Source organism: Drosophila rhopaloa, unplaced genomic scaffold (assembly GCF_018152115.1).
Source record: "Drosophila rhopaloa isolate 14029-0021.01 unplaced genomic scaffold, ASM1815211v1 contig_167, whole genome shotgun sequence".
Classification (NCBI taxonomy): Eukaryota; Metazoa; Arthropoda; class Insecta; order Diptera; family Drosophilidae; genus Drosophila; species Drosophila rhopaloa.
The window spans coordinates 2,853,786-2,870,080 of NW_025335047.1; the positions used below are offsets into that span (position 1 = coordinate 2,853,786).

The window sequence follows — 16,295 nt, forward strand, 5'->3', positions numbered from 1 at the left end:
AAAATTAAATCAAATTTTCGTTTAGTTATTTTCAGCAGTCGCCTCCTGGTTTAAAATTTTAAGGTTAAACAAATATAAAAGAACTTATTTGAAATTTGTGAAAACAGACTATCCTTTAGCTGCGCGTTTTTTTTTTGACAACGTTATAACACAAAAACACTTACGAACTCTTCTTTTCTCTGAAAAATTGGTTGCCTTGCGTCCAAAAAGAAAGTTACAGGTTACACTGAAAAATGTTGAAATAGGAAGGTATTTTCTGAATGCAATTTCGGTTGCGATACTTTTAAAATAAAAACCACAACTTGCACAACAATTGAAATTTATTCAAAAATAAATTAAATTTTCCTTCCTTCTTTTTGTTTTATTTTATAAAATTCTTACACAAGGATTACATAGAGACAATGCGCAAAGTTCGCACGAGCCGCTGCGTGTGTTTGTGTATGTGCGTGCGCCTCTAAGTGTGCATGTGTATGTGTGTGTGTGGGAGGGACACCCATGTCTTCCAGCCGCTGCTATAAGTAAGTATGATTGAATCTTTAGTTTGTTTTACACCGGAATTTCGAATGGTTCATCTAGGCTGCAAATCGTAGAACTTTCTCGTCGGGGATCCTTATCTGGGTAACGAGCAGATCTCGCAGGAGTTTAGTTCGCCGCGGTTGATGAAGGTGCAGTGGTTGCACGTCCAGGTGTTGGCGTCCAGATCCATCGCCTCCGAGCCTGCGGCTCCGGAATTGGCCGATGCTCCACCACTGGGATAGCTGGTGGTGCCACTGCAACGAAAAAATAACGAATTAATTGCGTATTTAATCAGCTTATTATTACTGGACTGGTAATTAGATTGTTTGATATAAGAATCTTTATCAAATAACATCAATCCCCGTCCGATTAGATTTCGGTTAGAATAATTAAAAAAAAAATCTTTTTGTTAGTTTATTAAACTTAATATGTTAAGCAAAACATGGTTGAATTTGGGGGACTGTATTCAGGGAAATGGGAAAGCTTTTGGGGGCATTTGCAAACTCACCCACTGCCGCCGGAACTGGCCTGAATCAGCGACTCAAGCAGCTTCCACACATCCTCGATCTTGAACTGGGCGGCCTGGTTGGGGTTCTTGTTGCGCACCGCCTCCAGCAGCGGACCCATGTGCTGGCGCAACGGGAGCATGTCCATCTTGTATAGGTAGACCAGCAGGTGGAAGTCGGAGATGGCCTCGAGGAACTCCTCGTCGCCCCAGCCGGACAAGTAGCAGCTGAGTGCGTTGAAGTCCTGCAGGTGGCCGTCGATGTATCGGTTTTCGATGGGGAATGGCTGGCGCTTGTCGTACTCGGTGAAGGTGTACTGCGGCTGCAGAGGAGTCGAGGCGGGCACATCCACCAAAAGATACTCCACCGGCAGGGGACGAGCCAGTCGCTGCACCTCGTTGCCGTACTGGTCCTTTTCCTGGTTGAAAAAGAAGAGAAAAGAGTGGAAATCAGGTTATTCATGGATAGCTTTGCCAAGATTAGCTTGGCTAGACTTGGCCCAGTGACCTACATCTGATTTGGGCCACAAAGCAAGGGAAAAAAACGCTTGCTGACGTCTGATTTGTTCTGTACTTTCCCCCATTTTGCTCTCACTCTCTCTCTAAAAGCTCGCTGACGAGCAACCTGTTAGCTCGGCAATGACCTTGCCAACGTCTATGAAGGCCGGCGGCACTCGTCTTTGGTCTTGGACCTGGCTAAAAGCGGCTGCAAGACGCCCAGGGTCACCAGATCCACTGCTCAAGACAGACAGAAAACTGTGCTCGCTAAAGTTTCACTGAGCCACTGGGCCACTAAAGCCTGCCCGACTTACTGGACCCCTGAAAGTATGCTGCTACAAAGATGACCCCGTTCCGGGAATCCCCGGAATGGCAATGGTCGACAAAAAGGTCACAGATGTATGCCTTAGTCAAATGGGTCAAAATCAGTACAAAAAGATCTGTTTAATTGATGATAAAATATTAAGTAATTACGGGTAGCAATGTCCTTAGCATTATAAAACAGTTGCCAAATTTAATCCAATTATTGGTCATCTTAAATTTTTTTTAAAAGTTTTTATAACCATACACCAAACAATATTCCATACCAAAACTATAAAATAGAGCAAATTTGTTGACCACAAATGGATAACATTATTATTATCTATCTATCTTTTTTCTATTATGAGTTCAAGCGTTATTTGATTACTATCAAAAAACTGTTGAACTTAAAAAGAAAGCTGAAGGCGCAAGATAAATATTAAATTATTAAGCAAAATATATTTGACATATAACTGGGAAGCGTAGCCTTGACCTTTTCTATTGAAATTGATAACTAAGCGAACTGTTAATATTAAAATGCATTCAACTGGAGGAATGTCAGACTGCATTTGCAGAAACTCGATGCAGATTTCATAGAATCAAAATGTGATTTCAGCAGTAAGTAGCAATCTCGTTAATAATGTGGAAAAAAAGACGGCATGTTGCGGTTTAGGCGCAGGACATACCTCGCCCACGCAGCCTTTATAATTGCAGATTCGCGACCAACGCAATTAAGTTGCCACTATGTTGGGGAGGGGGAGGGGGGTGGGTGGTCGTCGAAACGGGGGCGTGTCAGCCGCGGAGGCGTCAGCGTGTCAACAAGTCGGACTCGCTGGCAGGTCATCCGATTCGAATGAAATAGCACGCAGAGCTGCACATGCATAAGTTAATTAGCCTCGGAGCCAGGAAAACACAGGAGCTTCAAAGGCAGGTGGCAAACGACCTGGTCAAGCGGAAAATGCTCACACGAAATCAATGAACGCACATAATAAGCGGTGAGCAGGATGCCTGCAGGTAACCATGTTATTACATGAAAGCACCTTCAAATTTGTTGTATTACAAATTTCCGGTTCCGTTTACGTCAGCGAAATAAAATCGAGTTTGTCAACTTAAATTGAATTGCAGGAAAATTCATCAGTCCACCATGCAGTTGGGTGGCTATTCCACAGGTTGCTGTACCAACAGAACTTAGTTTTTGCCAATAAACAGATTACCCGCTGGACATTGCAAAGTTACTGATCCTGCTAGTAAATTCCATTATACCAGGAACTTGTCGTCCCAAAAACTAACCTCTCAAGTAATTTATTGGCTTAACCTTAATCCACCTGGTGAATTGTCAGAAGTAGAAGGGTCAAAACGCTTTATTTATTTTAAATCAATTATAAAATAGTTTTCGGTGCATCCCACAGTGCGTGGATTGTGATAAGAATTTAAAGTAGATTTTCAAGAACCGTTCAACAGGTTAAAAATATAAAATCAAGTAGGCACTTAAAATGTATTCATGTAGAAAAAATCCGCATTAAACCAAGCTACATAACTGGAGCGATTTTTGCTTAAAGTAAACACAAAACAAAAATGTACTAGAAATCAAATCAGGATTCGTGTCCATAACTCCTTTAAAAATGAAGGGCTTCCAGTTTTTACACCCACACTTTATAAGCATTCTAAATTTACAGAAGGAAAAACCTCAATAACTTTTTAACACATTTTCGTCTCATAGTTAAAATAAGTATTATTTGGTTTTGAAATTTCGACAATTTTTAAATTGAAAGAGTTTGTTATACAGCGAAAAATTGAATAAATGTATTCCTCCTATTTTAATAACTAAATATACTTTACTTATATACATTTTTGCTTTGTCATATCAGGTTAAAGTTTTCTTTGAAACTGCCATCCTTTTAATTGGCATATTTTACTGTGTCTAATTATAGATATTTTGTAGTCAATGATGCCTGTAAAACAGCCAAAAAAAAAAGCTTTTAAGACTGCAGCATAACATATTAAAATGGCTGGCAGAGTTGTATGCAAATGTGTCTGCATGCCGTGTGGAGCAGGAAAACGCAGTTAAACGAAGGGAAAAGCAGCTTGACATTGACATTGGAAGCGAGGCGAAGAGAGCGCCAGAATGTCCAGAGCTTTGCAAGCTCTCTCACTGGACTATAAAAGCCACATCCTGGCGGGCCGAGGCTGCATTTGCCCACGAATCGCAACAGGGGCAGGACGAGCCCAGCTTTGAGTCGCGCTGAAAGTCAAACGGCACGCGTTATCCTCGGTTATTTGTGCCCCGAACTCCCGATCTCCATTCCATTTTTATTTTGGCTAACATGCCTGGTCTGGAGGAGTGCCATCCGATGCGTAGAATCGTTAGCCAGCTGGGTCATCATGTTCTGGACGGCGGTAGCCTCCTCCACGCTCTCGTCCAACAGCGCCGAGAGCTCGGCGGGATTGGCCAGTGCGGCGCCCAGTTACCAGCAGCAGCACACGAAGCCATCGCCGCTGAGAGCCTCCTCCAGCAGCTGGCAGCTTAGCAATGCAGCATTCAAATCGCGCCTGCAACAGCAACAGCTACTGCAGCAACACCAGCAACAGATACAGCAGCAACACGAGCAGCAACAGCAACAGCAGCAGCAACTGCAGCAATCGGAGGACTTATCCCAGCAGGAAGTGCAGACAAATAAGGAGCAAAAGCAGGCGGTGGGGCAAAAGACCAAACTAAAGTCAGCGAACATCAAGAAGAAAATCAGTCCAAAGAGTGAAAGTAGAATATTCAAAGCTTTCACCTCCTGCAAGTGCACCCAAAAGTAGGAGAAGCATCGAGTGCGAGTGTACAAATGACAAAACAATAATAAGCGTAAAATAATACGAAATTAAATATTTTTTGATGCATTTTCAAGGTAGAAAATATGAAACAAAAAAATAATGCTACAACAATAACAGGTAAAAAACAATCAAGTTCCTGTGCATTTTAAAGTGTGAAGAAAACTCATACAAATTTTTAATGGCTGCAAGTTTTCAGGAGTAATTCACTTATTTTATGGTAAGATTTAAGTGTTTTTAAAGCACTTACTTTAACTGCAGTGCGAAAAGTTATGAAAATGATTAAAACACAAAAAAAATCTGTTTTTAATTTAAACAAAGTTAAAAGCTTATAAGAAGTTTCTAAAGAACTGAAAACCCAATCGAAAAACGTATCTAACCAAAAATAATTAATATCGTAATTGTCTTACTAGCTATTTTATAGTAAACTAATTTTGTTACCAAATAAAATATAATTATTTTTTAAGACAGCAGTCTAAAATTTTCCTAGAGTTGCTTTTGATGAATTCATATTTTATTTTTTACAACCAAATTCTTTTTTTTTGTCTTTAGATGATTTCAATCAGTAGATTCATTATCATATCTCGACGGATGCAAACCTTCAGGCACACTTATTTGCCAGAGATTCGACACATTTCATTTGGCATCCATCAAAGTTTTACTTTGATTAGCACATGATTTGACACGCTGAAGGTTAATTTGCATGATTGAAGTCAGGCAGGAAAGGCTGGCCGCCCATCAATCAAAAAAGGTTGGTTTCCCGCAAAAGTATGCTAATTATTTGTCAACTTTACTCGCAACCTTCATATGTTGTGTGTGCAAAAACTGAGCAGCTCTAACTACTAATCTGCACATTTATTGAATTGTCCAAATGATTTCAGGACTTGTTTTTCCATACCCTACAAAAAGGGTAGTTTGTAAAGGAGTAATAATTCATAGTCAAATTATTGTTCATCTTATTTTATCTATTTTGACAGACTTTGTTTAGTACTTCTTGTAGAACTTTTTTTGCTAACAAAATTAATTTAAAAAGCAGAAAGGTAGAACAGCATTGAAAACAAAACCAAAAGAAGCTTTGACACTGAACCAGGCTGTTATTCAAATAAAGTTAGCAGAGCTCCCTCCCTCGCCACAAATTCTCGAAATCCTTCGATTCCTCCTTGCAAATATGAATTGCAGACTTGGCCATATGGCTGGGAAATTCGCAGCACGTTTGCACTGTCATTAAAGTGGGGGAAGCAATTATTGAGCTGGACGAAGTCCGTTTATGGCAATTAGCAAAGGGGAATTTGCGGTGTAGTCCGGCCAGAAATATAGACCTCCTGCCGTTCTGACCATCGAAGGTGACACACAAACACGCAATAAATTTTTATTGCCCGGCATAAAAACGGAAAGCCAGGACGATGTCCTAAGGGTCGACACTGACAATGAGCCCAACGAGTAGGAAGTGGGCCGCAAACTGAAGCAAACCAGGCCACAAATTGCTTATCGATTTGCAGATTTGCCTTCGCCACTTTTTATGATTTTAAGCCAAATGCTTGGCCTGAATTTTGCTGACGCAGTTCTGAAAATTGATTGAACAGACAATGCCGGAATGCATGCGCCCTTCGAGCATTTTTAGCTTCGAAATTACTCCGTGGAAAAAGTTGATTGAAGTGCGAAGCACATGAATTCTTGCACCATATTAACTTCGGAATAATTCCGTTGAAAGAGTAATTTGTTGAAATTTCCCGAAATGATTTTAAATGACAAATTCGTGTGAAACTCTTTTTAAAAGAATTTCAAACTAATTTGCATTTAAAATTAATGAAAATTCATTAAAGTGAGCCAGTTCCTTTTCGTGGCAAGAAAAACTTTTCATTTCATTTGGGAATTGCATGTGTTAAGCCAAAGGCTTCAGCAAGTGTTATAAATAAATAGGCACACACCAACATACATTTTATTTCAGACAAAAGGTGATTTCGAGACAATTCCCAGGGCGGAACCCGACCAACAAATGAGCAACAGGCCTTTAAAAATGTATGGGTAAATACATACAAAATGGAAATTTGGGTAAACAAATCTGGTCAGTTCATTAAAACGATTTAAAACATTTAGAGTTACAAAACCTAAGAATCGCTTTAAATGCTTGCCAAAAAGTTTATTCTAAGCTTCAATAACAAGTATTTTGGTAGTTTCATCAAAGTAGTTCCAGATAGTAAATGTTTCTATGGTGAGGTCATAAAAAGCCCACTTCTAATTTATAAATAGCTTTCAAATATCATTTCAAACGTCCAATTAGAATTTCCATCCTACATCCCCTTGATAATAATATTTAATAACCACTTTGCTCACAAAACCCACATTTGACACTCAATAGCAAATAAGTTTTCGCAAAAGTTATCCAATTACCGCAACCTCACAAAAACTGAAAAAACAAAAGGAACAATTACTGCGGTTGCAGAATTTGCCTCCGCAAACAGAATTAAGCGATAACATTTGTTGGGCGCAAGCTCACTAATTAGGGCATTCTAGGTGTCGAGGGCTGATGGCCTAAACTCGTGTAAACGTGGCTAAATGTGACTTAAGCCTGAATAATACTGACACAAGTCGGACGGTTAATTTATTGTAGAACAGCAAATAAAGCGGGCAAACGGCAACAACAGAAATCTGTCATTGTCTTGACATGGCTTTTCCCTCTTTTAAAAGACACAACTGGCTCATCAACAATTGTCATGAATTACACCGAGTAGTCAACTTAATTTCCAGACTTGTAAACAATTACCGAAACGAATTCGCGCACATTTCGTACATTTTCATTCTAAACACAACTTTCCTGGAAGACAAAACAACTGGCATAAATATGAATTTATGCCTAGGCGACAATGACAGCCTGCCAAGGAATTTATTTTCACAATTTACAAATTTGCTTCGATGGCGGAAAGTGTGAAAAATACGGAACCCCGTAAAAAGTAGGCAATGCTTTTCTCGCCATATGCGAAGCGAACTCCACTCTATAATTGCCGGAGGCAGCTGAATTCGCAGACAGCTTAAGGCATTTGCATAATTGCAGAGAAAAGGGGGAGGGAATCGTAGGGGAAGCAAATGGCAAACATACACAAAAAGTGAATAATAAACAGAAAACAAAATAAGCGTAAGGAATGCCTGAAACGTGTTTCAATGGCATGGAAGAAAATAGAGTAGAGGTGGAAAAAACCAAACCGTTTGAAGCATTCAGGTTGTACAGGTGTATTATAACAGCATGACAGACAAAAGAAAAAAATTATAGAAGGTCAGTTTAGAGTACATTTTTCAACAATGTTTTTTTTTGTTTGTTTTGTATGCCGGACAAATGGCTCAAAAAAAGGACTTAATTTGATATGTACATGTACAAGGATTGGTACTCCCTCTAAATTATAATTTTATGACAAAAATTCAAGTAATTTATATTCCCAGCTACAAAATACAAAATTTACAACTTGATATTATTTTTTAAATTTATATTGGAGTATATTTGAATATCTGCATTTCAATAGAAACGGTTAACCAAAACAAGTTATTTCTCATCTCTATAACTAAAAAACTGCCAAATAAAGGGTAAATAACTAGAATGAATTAAAGATCCAAGCCTGATCCAATCAGACCACTCATTTGTATAAAAACCGGCTAAACAGAGCTCGCAATTACTTCGATGGAATATTAATTAATTAGTTTAACCTAGTTCAAAGCTAGTTGTGAGTGAAACGTAAGCCAAAATAACCAACATAAATAGAACACGCATGTTGCTTGCCCACAAAGTTTTGGCTTCGGCTCGGATGCGATGCTATTTCCTTTCGGCCAGACTTTTGTCCGTTGCCATGGCCGCCTTTACTTGACCCCCGGAACCACTTGCTACACATTAAATTGGGGTTTCAACTCTCGGGTGCCCAACGCCAAAAAAAGTTTGATTACACAGCTTAGAACAAAGTCGTAATAAATGCCACACGGCGAAAACTTTTTCAAAGGTCTCACAAAGAATTAGGCCAGCAACTTATGACCAAGTGACAAGAAGTGGGCTTTGGTCTTAGGTGGAAGTGAAAGGTTAAATCACAATCAACACAAAGGGTAATCAATTCTAAAATTACAAAAATTTTTGTTGATTAAAAATCAAGAATAAATGAAAGGATCTTAAGGGGGCTTATCCCAAGTAAGTTACTTTCTAATGGGGCATTCAAATCAAATAATTTCAAGTCTGTTCTTTGTCGCTCTGAGTATTTATTTGTTTTGAGAATGTATTTTGTCAAAGCAAGAACTTTTCAATTTCGTTTAGTTTGGTTATTTATTTATTGCTCATAAGAGGCTCAAGCTAAGTGCAAACAAAGTTGAAGGCATCTGTTGATGATTTGTGGGAAACCGCAAATTAAACTGGAGTTGTTTATGGGGGACTATTTTGGTTTTGCTCAGACACTGAAACACTCAGAAAATGATATCAATCAAAGATACTTGAGGCTGTTACTTTCGTTATTAAATAAAATTCAATTATTTTCAAAGTAATGAGTGCAGAAATGAGGATGCAGACCACATAGATTAAGATTTTGATTATATCACACTGTTGGGTTCGAAATAAAATCTTGCATAACACAATATATGAACACAGTACTCCTTGAAAAACGCTTTTACGAATGTCAGCTCTACCACAACCCCAGACATATCAGTACTTCATAGGAATAGGAACACGCAACATACAGTTGCCCCTAAAATACAAATTAATTTAGGTAGAATTTTCTATTTTTTAGTGCTGAGGAAAAATGGGCACGTCCATCAAGATTCCGAAGGAGTTGGAGTCGCTGCTGAGCTGTGGCCTGTGCCATCGTCCCTACAACATGGACACCCGTGTGCTGCCCAAGGAGCTGGTGTGCCAGCACAGCTTCTGCGAGGAGTGCCTGGCCAGGAGCGCCATCGCCAACGCGACGGAGTGCATCTGCCGGCTGTGCGGTGTCGTCACCCAGTTGTGTGGCCAGAAGTTGCCCGAACCCAGGGCCATCATGTACCTGCTGGGTGAGCTGCCCGCTTTGGTTTTGGGCAGGGCCATGTTAGATTTCTCCAAGGGAAACGGCAGCCCCATCGAAGTGCCCAACGAAGAGCCCGACTCCCACTCGGAGAACTGGTTGGACAAGATCTGTGTGGACAGGTTCCTGGCCTCCTGCGCCGAACACTGTTTCATTCACGCCATGCCCAACTCCACTTGGTGTCACAACTGCCAGCGTTTGCTGTGCCGCGCCTGCTCGGATGCTTCGACTCACCTGGAGCATCGCCTGGTCCGCCATGTGGACTACCACGACCTGCTGCGCCAGCTACTTGCCTCGGAGCTGGCCAAGATCAAGCGCACTGCTGGCCAGGCCACCGAACTGGCCACCCGCGAGATGGACTTGCTGCACCAAATGTGCGAGGCCAGCTTCCACGTCCAGTTGCATGTGAAGCGCCTGATTCTGGAGCACCAGCCCAGCATGGTGTCCACCACGATGACGGGTTGGCAGCGGCGCGCCGAGCAGGATCTGAATCGATCCGCCGGCAATCTCACGGGTGCCGATATGGTGCAGCTGCTCGCTCAGCTGGCAAGCCAGCGGCGTAAGTTTGATGGCCAGCTAGTGGAGGTGCACTTCCAGTGCAGAATGCGGGCCGCAGTCCAGGAGAACGGCATGCAGATCCTGGATTTCGAGCACCTGAACGACAGAATCCTGCGGCTGCGCAATCAACCCCGTCCGGGTCCCATACCCGCCAGTGTGGGTCCGCCCCAGGCGCTCATCCTCACCAATTACTGTGTGTTCGCCTACTGGAACGAGGTGCAGCGCCAAATAATTCCTCCGCCCTCCATAACTCCGCCGCCGGAGCCAGAGTTGTTGCCACTAGCGGTGGTGCCTCCGCATTTCAATCACCGCCGGCAGGAGGCAGAGGTTAGGCAGCACATGCAGCACATGCAGCAGGCGGAACGGGATCAGGAACGAGAATGGCTACGACACCACGGCTTCTTCGCGTACACTCGAGCTTTGGGCCCGGAGGAAGATTCACCTGGCTCGTCCTTCTCGCAGAGCAGCATCAATAGCACCAGCCAGGGCAGCATCAATAGCTACGGCCAGAGCAGCAACAATAGCACCAGCCAGAGCAGCAACAATAGCACCAGCCAAAGCAGCATCATCTCGGCGCCGCAGTTGACCACATATGTTCTGGTTCCGGGACAGCTTGGCTTGGTGCAGGATTTCAATGAAATGATGAGGCAAGGGCAGTACGATCAACAGGCGCAGCTCCGGATGCAGGAACAGCAACAGCAGCAGCCGCATGTACAGCAACCAGGATTCCGGACACCGACTCCCTGGAAGATTTTTGAGGAACGCTTGCAGGAGCATCCCAGTTCCCCGGTAAGCATTCTTCGCCAGCCCTCCGCTTACTGTTACCCCATCTATTTTCTGGACATGGAAATAGCAGGAGAACTGGCCGGACGGGTACTAGTCGAGGTGAGATCGGATGCTGCCCCCCGGATGGCGGAGAACTTTGGGGCGCTGGTGCGGCACGACCGTGGCTACGGCTATCGGGGCTGTGCGGTTTTCCAGGCCTGGGGAGGCGAGAGCATCATTAGCGGCGACTTCGAGTCGCAAAACGGACGCGGGGGACACTCGGCCTTCGAGAACAGATACTTCATGCCGGATGAAACTGGATTGCCGGCCCAGCGGGGAACGGTTGGCATGCGAAGGGGACAGCGGCGACAGGACAAAAGTGGATTCGTGGGCAGCCAGTTCCGGATGGTGCTCAACGAGATGCGCTCCTTTACGGCCATCTTCGGTCACATAGTGCAAGGCATCGAGTTGGTGGATAAGATTGCCGCCAGTGGCAATGCCTTGGGACGACCGTCGCTCAGGAGCTTCATCCGGAATTGTGGCGAATACCATTTAAACCGATCACAAGCGGACTGATCCACTTGCCAAATCCTCTTTGAAATCCAACGAACACTAAGCAACTCGAAGTACCCACACACTTTAAACGTAATGTACAACCCTCTCTGATATCGATATAATAATTCTTGGTATACAAATCTACTAATCTTGCTACGAATTTTTGTAGAAATAAACACACGCTCGGAATTCTTTTTACGAAACATACAATTAGAGCCAGTAACAGAAGCCAATTTTTTTAACACAGACTAAATTTTTATAAACAATTTACAAATCGAACAAACGTTTTGGAGGTTATTTAAAATATATAAAAAAAACTACTTTATTAATGGCCCTAAAATAACTAAATAATCACGGAAAAGGTGGAAATTGTAACATAATTGATAGGTTTATCATAAGGATTCAAAGGCACTCAATTGGTGTTTAAGCGCTACGACGTTACCTGGATATAGTGAATTAGATACAATAAAATACAAAAAATAATATGGAACCATATAAAAAACATCTTGATCAGCTCATGGAAATTAAAACCAAGAAAGAGGTGAAATCAGAATAGGCTAATAAATCGAAATAGTCAATTCAATTATCCACACGAAACGTATCTCTTAGCCAAAAGTATCTAAAAGCGGAATAGTTTTTCGATGTCTACATATGCATTTTGTTTGTGTAATTAAGGGCCTGTTTGTGATTGATAAAAAAAAAATGCCAAGAATAGCCATCCGTAAATAAATTAAGGGAATCAAATCGGATAAGTAAAATAGAAGTAGCAAAATCAAAATAGTTAATGAATCGAAATTCGAAATATTTATTAAAAAACTCGGAATTTTTAATTAAATTAAGTTATTGATTAAATTGTAGTTACTCGAAATATTTGAATATCATGAAGAATGCATTAGATAGAACAAACACCGAAAGAAAGCGTTAAAAAAAAAAACAATGAATTAATAAGTTAAAGAATGAAATGGCAAAAATCTTGAAAATTATGTTTGACTGGACGTTGCTCAAAGGGCTATAATTTATATCAAATAACTTTAATCGCACTATTTATCACCAATTGTGTATCGGTGTGTCATAGTTATATGTTAAACAAGAGAGAACGCTATAGTCGGGTGCCCCGACTATCAGATACCCGTTACTCAGCTAAAGGGAGTGCGAGGGAGATGGAGATAGAAACTTTGATCACGCATAACTTTTTAACGAATGGTCCGATTTGAAAAATTTCTTCTACATTTCGATAGGTATTGATAAACACAATAAAACTGCATTTTTACTTTTCCGAAATATTTAAATTTTTAAAATCGTATATAAGCGATTGTGGGCGTTAAAGGAGGCGTGGCACCTTTTTGAAACAAACTTGCGCTGCGTAGGAACTCCTAGAATCTGCATGCAAAATGCCAATCTTCTAGCTTTTATAGTTTCCGAGATCTCAGCGTTCATACGGACAGACAGACAGACAGACGGACAGACAGACGGACAGACGGACAGACGGACAGACGGACAGACGGACATGGCTATATCGACTCGGCTAGTGACCCTGATCAAGAATATATATACTTTATAGGGTCGGAAACGCTTCCTTCTAGCTGTTACATACTTTTGCACGAATACAATATACCCTTTTACTCTACGAGTAACGGGTATAAAAATGTTATTCTGAAGGAGAACAGAGCAATGATGAGAAGTACAAAACGCGGAAAAGAATGGAACCTAATGTAATCGTCTTGATGTTACATGTAAACAGTTAAATTCATATTGGTATTAAACCCAGATTTTCTTTGCATGTAAGAAACCAAAGTAAACCCATTTTAATTGATGTCTAAATATGGAAGTTGTTTGTGTGTGAACGTAATTCAATAAAGGTTGCCCAACAATTGTTTTATCTTTCAAGGGGGAACATCACTGTTATAACTTCTTATTATCCCCTATGTCCTTAAAACTAATCAATGTAAGACGAGCCAAGCTTCCGTTTAATAAGAATTTCAAGACTTACCTTATAAAAGACATCTGGGACATACTGCTTGTCCGTGGACTCACGCACGTAGCCCAGCTCGGGCGCATCCTTGGTGGGTATCAGACAATTATCGCGCACCAGAGCCATGCACTGAGCGGAGACCGCATAGCCCTCCATGTGCACTTGTTTGGTTTTATCTCCTGAAATGTGAAAGCAGCATTGAGATATGTTACATAACGAGAAAGATCAATCAGAGCTTACCTGTCACACAAATGGTCACAAACTTTGAGCCAAAGACGCCATTGGAGGCATATTTACATGGATTTGGATGGCGATTTTGAAGCTCGCCGGCTGTGATGCACTCTTGAGCCGTAATAAAGTGCGACTCGATGCCACGTATCTGTTTGACAGTGCCGACGCTCGCATCCTCCGTGATGAGATCAGTAAAAATCCAGCCAATCTGTAAATATAATAAAGATCGTTAGAGATTACTGATGGGTCTACAATAAAGAGTAAGGCTCACCTTCTTTAGTCCAAGCGCACTAGCCACGGCATCCACATCATCGGCTCCCTCATCCGGCTGAATATTGATCGAGTCCCTGGTGGACTCCTGTGGCGGCTCGTAGATGGCCGCCACCTTGGCCCGGATGCCCAGCGGGACATCGGTGTGCTGCTCGTATGTGCCGTACAGATACCCCATGCGCTGGTGGCCCGTCGTTCGCCAGTAGTTGAGGAAGCGCTCCACGATCTTGGTGTTCTCAAACATCACGTTGTCCACGTGGCGATATGTCTGACGATTTAGCGTTATGGCCGACGGCTGGCACTTGGAGCAGATGCCCTTGGGCCATGGCGGATGCTCCCGGCATCCTGGCTTGATGCGGCAATTGATGTCGTCGAAGACGAAGTACTTGCCCTGGTCCATGCCAGAGGTCTGCTTGCGTATGTACGAGTGGAAGGACAAGTGCTTGATGTTCTGCTCCTTCAGGTAGGTCTCATTGTAGGGCTCCAGTGCGGAGCAGTGGACGCAACGGCCGTTGGCATTGTGATGGCACCTGCAAAATATATAGTTTGATTAGTTAAGCAGACAACAAAAAGATATAGCCCAAAGCTTACAGTTTGCTATCGCGTTCGCGCTTGATGGTGCCATCCGCCTTGCTCAGAGTTTGGTCCACGTCATCCTCAACCACATTGATGGATGGACGTGCGCTGTTTGGGTTACTGGTGCTGGTCTTGAACGCCTGACTTTCCAAGACAGTGGTGCTAGTGCGCTGTAAAGAAGTACAATATCCTGGTTAACACCAGATCGATTATCGAGGAAAGCACTACTTACGCGCGACGATGTGCCAGCCATCTGTTTTAAGTAGACCATGTCGCCATGCTTCAAGGAAGTGCCCACCAGCTGGGAGCCACTGGCCTGGAGCTCTGTGAGGAAGTTGCGCTCCTTGAAGAGCCCGAACCCATCCACCTTCAGAGCGTTCTGAACGCTGTCGTAGAGATGCTTCAGGTTCGACTTGGGCGAGATCTCGATGCGTTTGATGCCCTCCGCAGACTGAACGCGAATTAGCTGTAATAATAATAAGTAACATTATTTATTAACTAGGCTGCTGAATAATTGAATTTCTGGTCCAACCGATTGTTTGCATAACACAAACAGACGATGGCGCACAAAGGCGTAGGCGAAATTGCGCTTCCTGTAGATGAACTGCTCGAGCAGCAAAGGTGCACAGGCCATTTTGTGGATTTTCCGGATAGGTCACTGGGTGGGTGGTGCAGTGGGCGGTTGAGTGGGTGGTGGGTGGCTTGGGTGGGGGGTTGTCAAGTGTAGCTATGAAGCTACCAAAGCCTGAAAGGCTTTTTATTTAGTGTTTCGGACTGTACGTCATGAAGGCGCGAACTTGACTGTGAAAATTTGTTGGCATCGCAATAAAAACAAATGCAATTCATTGCCAAATTGAGTGCATATTTAAAAGAGATATATTGCACACAAGCAAAATTAAATAAACATACACTTTTTTACCTAAAAGCATCGTAAAGATACACTGCATTTTGGCTTAGAACTTTGGTAAGACGAAAAAAAAGTAAATTGATTTTTTAAAATTAAAATTATCGAATTATTTATGTATATTTTTTATAAGAAACCATCAACAAAATTTAAATAAATTATAGGGTAATTTTTTTGAGTGCACATTTTTATAAAAAAATGTTTGATTTGAAAGAATGGAACTTTTAATAGATTTCCCTGGCGGAATAATTTCTCCAAAAATTATTAATAATTTATTTAGATTTAAGGTCGGGTCTAAAACTCCCGAAAATCCCCTTAGTCGACTTTTTCGCCTAGACTGCACTCGTTCAGCTGAAAATCTACAAGTCATGGTACCATTTAATTTCACCGCCTGCACTTTTAGCCGCATTAAAGAACTTGGGACGAATTTACACTTCCGGGGAGTGCATCAAAATAGATGTCACACACATTTTCACCTGCACTTTCCATTGGGAAAACGTTCTTTAATTATATTTTGCAATATATACGCAACAACAACAAACCCAATCGAATTGGGGGACCGACTTTGTTTGCCGGCTTTTTTAACGGCTACGTGTAATCGACCCGCCGCCAATTTGCACCACAATCACTGCACAATCGCCTCATTTATGCGGTTAGCACTTGAAACGCGCTTTTTAATTTGTTATCAATAATTTACTTACAATTTTGTCGGACATTGCGGCTATTGTAATTTTGTCGCTGTCTCTCTCGCACAGCTGTGGCGATGGTGAGGTGTGGCCGTTTCTGGTTAACAGAAAATTA

The 16,295-nt window shown here is 42.1% G+C and overlaps 3 protein-coding genes across 6 annotated transcripts; 2 read left to right on the forward strand and 1 right to left on the reverse strand.

The window, feature by feature from the left end:
* Positions 1 to 302: 302 nt before the first annotated feature.
* On the reverse strand, positions 303 to 16,274 carry LOC108046812 (nuclear protein localization protein 4 homolog). Of its 2 annotated transcripts, none has more exons than XM_044458509.1 (8): positions 16,196 to 16,274; positions 14,823 to 15,056; positions 14,606 to 14,760; positions 14,016 to 14,544; positions 13,754 to 13,952; positions 13,532 to 13,692; positions 1,025 to 1,440; positions 303 to 770 (listed from the first exon to the last, which is right to left on the reverse strand). In XM_044458509.1, the coding sequence occupies exons 1-8, from the start codon at positions 16,208 to 16,210 to the stop codon at positions 611 to 613; spliced, it is 1,869 nt and encodes a 622-aa protein (XP_044314444.1). In that variant the 5' UTR covers positions 16,211 to 16,274; the 3' UTR covers positions 303 to 610. The 2 variants fall into 2 exon arrangements, with proteins under 2 accessions (XP_044314444.1, XP_016982209.1); XM_017126720.2 differs by lacking the exon at positions 16,196 to 16,274 and adding an exon at positions 15,123 to 15,384.
* On the forward strand, positions 3,736 to 4,848 carry LOC108046813 (putative uncharacterized protein DDB_G0291608). The gene has a single exon (XM_017126721.2). The coding sequence runs from the start codon at positions 4,202 to 4,204 to the stop codon at positions 4,622 to 4,624; it is 423 nt and encodes a 140-aa protein (XP_016982210.1). The 5' UTR covers positions 3,736 to 4,201; the 3' UTR covers positions 4,625 to 4,848.
* On the forward strand, positions 9,302 to 11,730 carry LOC108046811. Of its 3 annotated transcripts, none has more exons than XM_017126718.2 (2): positions 9,302 to 11,010; positions 11,075 to 11,209. In XM_017126718.2, the coding sequence occupies exons 1-2, from the start codon at positions 9,403 to 9,405 to the stop codon at positions 11,099 to 11,101; spliced, it is 1,635 nt and encodes a 544-aa protein (XP_016982207.2). In that variant the 5' UTR covers positions 9,302 to 9,402; the 3' UTR covers positions 11,102 to 11,209. The 3 variants fall into 3 exon arrangements, with proteins under 3 accessions (XP_016982207.2, XP_016982208.2, XP_016982205.2); XM_017126719.2 differs by having other exon boundaries at positions 11,078 to 11,209; XM_017126716.2 differs by having other exon boundaries at positions 9,302 to 11,730.
* Positions 16,275 to 16,295: the final 21 nt, after the last annotated feature.

Coding starts and splice junctions, on each gene's coding strand:
- LOC108046812 (XM_017126720.2), bottom strand. CDS start 15,224: ATGGCCTGTGCACCTTTGCTGCTCGAGCAGTTCATCTACAGGAAGCGC. Junction 14,545..14,605: donor CGCGAACGCGATAGCAAACT/GTAAGCTTTGGG, acceptor TATATTTTGCAG/GTGCCATCACAATGCCAACG. Junction 13,693..13,753: donor TGTGACCATTTGTGTGACAG/GTAAGCTCTGAT, acceptor TTCACATTTCAG/GAGATAAAACCAAACAAGTG.
- LOC108046813 (XM_017126721.2), top strand. CDS start 4,202: ATGTTCTGGACGGCGGTAGCCTCCTCCACGCTCTCGTCCAACAGCGCC.
- LOC108046811 (XM_017126716.2), top strand. CDS start 9,403: ATGGGCACGTCCATCAAGATTCCGAAGGAGTTGGAGTCGCTGCTGAGC.